We start from the raw sequence: 5,124 nt of genomic DNA, 5'->3' as shown, positions 1-5,124 counted from the left end.
TGCACGAGCAGAAACAATATTAGCTCAAAGATATCCTTAGAGCCCAAGATGGAGATGATGGAAATTACAATACCTAGTAGATTTGGTAGGGTAGGGACAAGAAGAACATACAGGGGAGCTAATTTGGTAGAGAAATGCTATAAGGACTATTCATAAAAACCTAGGCCAACCCACCCTGAAAGAGGTTCTTGAAGCAGCACACTGGCAGGAGGGGCAATAGCATCAGGCAGAGGCCTTGACCCAGGGGCTCTAGCCTAACCAGTGCAGTGCCTCAAACCCAGCTCACACTTCCCTGCCATATCAAACTGGTAGGCGCAGGTTGCAAGCATCCTCCACCTAGGCCTAGGTGCACACATAATCCCTGCCCCCATAGTGGCCACCCAAGGTCAACTGACCCCTATTCCTTCCCATAGAAATGCTTCACCTGCAACGGATCATGTCTAGTCAACAGGGCTCAACCTTGTTCCTACATTGTGCACCCTTGGCTTGTGCTGTTACTAACCAATGGATTCCTTGCCTACGTGACCTAGGTGGCCTCCTGACCTGCTCTCTGCTTGACCTTCCAAAAAGCTGACCTGGCATTGGCCCGACCTCCCAGAAACTAAACCCAGCCTCCTGATCTTGTGCTCTGCCTGACCCTCTGGACCCTCCACTTGGTTCCCCAGACACATCTCCTGGCTTCTGACTTCCTGGCCTGAAGTGACCCCCAGACCTGGCTGTCCACAGCCTGAAATAACACCAGCCTAACAGAGTTGCCAGGTGTGCGCCTCTTCCTCACCTCTCTGCCCCATTATTCATGCAGAAGAATACAGGGGTAATGGGCAAAGGTTTATTTCGGAAACAAGGTATAATTCCTATAACATATAGAGGACATGGAGTCTCCCCAGGGGAGTGAAGGAAACCTTATCCCTGTAGCTCTGGCACTTGGGCAAGAGTCTGCCATGCAAAGAGCAGGGGGCATGTGTGCCTGGGCAGGGGCAGTCACTGTAAGTTGGCAGGTATATTTCCAGCTCTCATTTCCAGGGGCCTGTGATGCTCCTATAGCCATATACACCATTTCCTCTTCGGACTTTCTCTTTTCCCAAGTTGCTGCCAAAACATGCTCAAAATACAGGACCAAGAAAGTGAGATCTGGGGATGTAAGCAGGATGGCCGTATCCACGTCTGTTGGCTCCAGTACAGGCAGCTTCATTGCTGGGAGAGAGATCCAGGAAACAGGCACACACACAAAAGTCCATAGGTGGCAGGAAGAAATGATGTTTTCCTGTGTCTATGTAGCATCTCAGGTGGGTATTCCCACTGTTTTCCCATTAACATGTCTCTACTTTTTTTCCTTCTCACAAATGCAGAAGTTAGTTTCTCCACAGCCTTCAGGGTTAACTTTCCCGCCTTGGATGTAGGCACAAACCCTGCCCTGATCATTCTGATGACCAGGGTCTTGGAGATCAAACCTGGAACAGAAGTGCAAAGTGTTTGGGTTATGCCTGTCTCCCTGAGCACACCAAGACAGGGTGTACTACAAATCACATTCTGGCCATCTGCACCCCTTCCTCACCTAATCCTTCCCCTGCCAGAAAGTGCTCCTCGAATGAAACATGCTGAACATTTTTGTTCATCTGCCTCCTATAGCTGATTGATTTTTCCAGAGGGATCCCCATTCCCATAACGAGTGAGAGAAAAGCCTCCTTACTCTCATATGCAAACCACAGATCACCTGAGTGTAGGCAGCATCCACAGTAGAAATTCATGTACCAAGTGTCTCTTCTGTATACCTCCTCCCCTTTCTCACCATCCCATGTCCCATAGCAATGATAAAATGCTGTGAACCATTGCACAATCCCAAATGGCTGCCCTTTACAAAGTGATTATGGATCTTCAAACAGACATCTTTAGAGAGAAAGAGGTTATGTTAGTAGCATGAAGAGGTGTCATGGCTTTGGTCATGCCTCTGCTGTTGCACTAACAGGCTTCCCAACGCCGCCCCACACTAGTTTCCCATGGGCTTACAAACTGTGTGTGCTGAGTCGAGATGAAAGGTCCCTAACACCTTTAAATACTTGTATTTGATCAGACCACAGCTCTGCAAGAGCACCGGGGAGCAGCAGTTTGCCAAAGGGCGGGGTGGGGGGCTGTTTGGGACCTGTGCTGGGGGTGGGTCTATTGCCAGATGAGTCTCTGGCAAAGTTCAAGACCCCACTTGTTTGGTGCAGTCTGAAGCTCCCAGTTCCATGGTGAACTGCATACTGCTACGAGTGATGTACGCTGGTGCTGTTGAAGTACATTTATCCAGGCCTCTGAAGTCAAGTTAGAGTGAGGAAAACAAAATGCTCTTGCTTCATATTTTGAAATGTTTTAAGATAAGAAAAAACTCTTCTGCTTATTATGACTCCATGCACAGGTCTTTGGGAACAAATGTTTCTCTCTTTCCTAAAAACTAAAAGGTGAAAACAGTTCTCAAAAGAAAATGTGTTGGTGAGCAAGCACTTACCCCGACTTTCTCTTCAAGGATGCTTTTTTAAACAATTTTAGGTATAAAAAGGGATGTTAACTTGTAGAGGGGGGAGTTCTGTTTTAGAGCTCCTCCCTGCAATCGTATGGCATGAGCGCCAATACACTCAGACTCAGACTGGGTCTATGAACTCTAATACCAAACACAACACAAAGTGTGATTTCTTCCACAGTGCAGAGGTGAGGTTCTCCTAGTGACACAGACTTACAGGGCAGAGGAGAGCTCTGTGTTGTCTTCCCAGACCCACTTCCTGGACCCAGGATCATACGACAGTCCAATCCAGAATTGGTAGTACCGGGGAACACTGTCATGATCTTCATAATATTGATATAATTCTTGTCTTATGAAATCCTAAAATGGAGAGAAGGTGAACACTGTCAGCTGTCAGGGAGTGCAAATGCCTGGAAAACGCTAGCAGAGTCTTGGCTGTTCCCCACATACAGTCCCCGTACAGACCTCAGTGCAGAGATCATCCCTCTAGGTAATATTGGGTTCTCACTTCCAGGGTTACAACCTGTTCGCTCACCTACCCATTACCTCCAAAAACCAGGTCTGTTCGGGCTGATATGTTCAGAATTGCAGCCCGGACCTTTTGGATGCAAGGAAAATCCCATTAACATGTGTGGCGATAGTTCAGGTGAGGGTAAGTCCCAAATATAACTCCCCAAACTCCCAATGGGAACATCCCAGGGGCCCAGTCTTTGCTTTGCCAAAGGTTACACTGCAGCCTTGGATGTTTCCTTAGGCCACAGTTTTCCCCTTGAGTAGTTTGTCCAGCTACCCAGCCAAATCAGACCCCTGCACAGCTCCTAATATGGAGGATGGGCCAACTGAGGAGGTGGAGGGCACTAGAGAACCAGGCCTTGAGGCTTTGGATATTTTCTGCTCACAGATTCCAGATCCAGACCTACAGGTATAAGCAGTTTGTGGTAGGCAAGCCTCCTGTGGCACCATAAACTACACGCATTACACATTAAACCAGGTATGGCACTGCTAATTTGCAGTGCCCGGACAAAATTTGCTACCAGGATTTCCCAGGAGAAAAAAATAAAAATAAAAACAAACCCTGGAATAAAAAGCAGTGCCAAGCACAGCAATGTGCTGTGTGCCAGGACAAATGAGAAGACGGGAGTGTATGCGGCCCCTGGCTGCCTCCTCCCCAATATCCATGTGCTGCTAAGCCCAATCACTGAGACACCCTGCACTCCAGCCAGCTGCTCCCTGGATGGCTGGGATGCAGTGAGCCTCACGATGAGGAAGCAGATAGCTCTGGGCTGCCTGCTCCCCTGTCTCCCCATGCCACTCCCTGGCTGCTGGGGCACAGGGGGCCTCAGCATGGGGGCTGCCTGCTGGCTAACCTCACGCTGAGGCAGCCTTTGCCCAGCCACTGAAACCCACCTTCCCCACAACAAATTGAGCATTGAGACGTGTCCCACAGCGAAGCTCGTGAGCAGAGCCATGCCCATTCAGCTAGACAGTTTGCACTGATATAGTGTTACAGGAAGCATGCACTCACCAGCTCTTTTCTTGTCCCAATGCTGAGCTGCTGGGCAGACTGAGACTTGCAGGAGGATTTACAATGTTCCCAAGTTCCTTTCTCAGGAGAAAAGAGATAGGACCTGCCCTCAGCAGCAGCCCACCGTGCTGGACACTTCTCCCCTGGAACAAACACATTACAGATCAGCTTACCCCATCCCCCATCACTCCAGTGCTGGGGACACTGCTGTCCACAGAGGGATTTCTGCTGCCTTCTTCCTTCACCTTCTATCTGGGGACAGGAGATGACGTCGTGACCCCACACTGAGAGGTGGGCAAGAGCCAGGAGCACCGGGCCCTGAGTGACAGGAGCCAGCCTCAGAAAGGAATCAGGACAGCGATGCCCGCTGTGGCCTGGGGAAGTGGTTCTTCATCTCCTGAAACCTTCTGAGAGGTCAAACCATTTTCCTATCCTGAATAAAGGTAAAATCATGGGCATTTTTATCATCTCAAAACCACAATTCATTCTCTGTTTGGGTCACTCAAATATTTCCTCATTTGGAAATTATTCCATTTGAATTTTCACCAATTTTAACATTTCCCCCCCTAATCTTCCTTAATTTCAAAAGAGACTTCATGCCAAATCCCCCCTTTTTTTTTTCTTTTCCCTTTATATAATATCAAGGCTTTCTTTTGAACTGTAGCAGGAAGACACCTTGGTTTCTCCCCAGAATCTCTGCCCTGTGACAATGTGATTAGATGGGCCAGCACAGAGGATTCACACCTCAGCCTGTCTCTTTAGGTAACCTGAGCTGGCTGCTTTCCTGAGGGAGGGGGGAACCTGCTCCCTCTGCCTACGTGACTGGCATCTGTTACCTGGGTGAGGGGCATCTACCTGGGGAGCTGGAATCTGCCCGGTAACAGGTGATGTATTTCAAATTGGTTGGCTGACAGCCAACTGGGGCTGACCTCCACTGGACCAGGTGAATGAGGTCACGGGGGCTATATAAGTTAGGTGGGAGAAAGAGGCGGGCTCTCTCTTCGGCCATGAGGTGAAGCAGCAGCCATGTGGGGGACACAGAGGAGCTTTACCATCTAAAGTTGGCTCTCTCCCCGAAACTCACGAGCTAGAAACCACC

The 5,124-nt window shown here is 49.2% G+C and overlaps 1 protein-coding gene across 1 annotated transcript; it reads right to left on the bottom strand.

The window, feature by feature from the left end:
- Positions 1-1,321: 1,321 nt before the first annotated feature.
- On the bottom strand, positions 1,322-4,277 carry LOC149851783 (oxidized low-density lipoprotein receptor 1-like; the record flags this gene model as incomplete). The annotated part of the gene is made up of 3 exons (XM_090030387.1): positions 1,322-1,451; positions 2,718-2,860; positions 4,026-4,277. Coding segments are annotated over 3 exons (525 nt in total), but the record flags the coding sequence as incomplete, so codon positions are not given.
- Positions 4,278-5,124: the final 847 nt, after the last annotated feature.

The sequence above is a fragment of the Crocodylus siamensis genome, unplaced genomic scaffold, assembly GCF_052110815.1.
Source record: "Crocodylus siamensis isolate JL-2025a unplaced genomic scaffold, ASM5211081v1 HiC_scaffold_206, whole genome shotgun sequence".
NCBI lineage: Eukaryota > Metazoa > Chordata > Crocodylia > Crocodylidae > Crocodylus > Crocodylus siamensis.
This window is presented reverse-complemented; position numbering and strand designations above follow the sequence as displayed.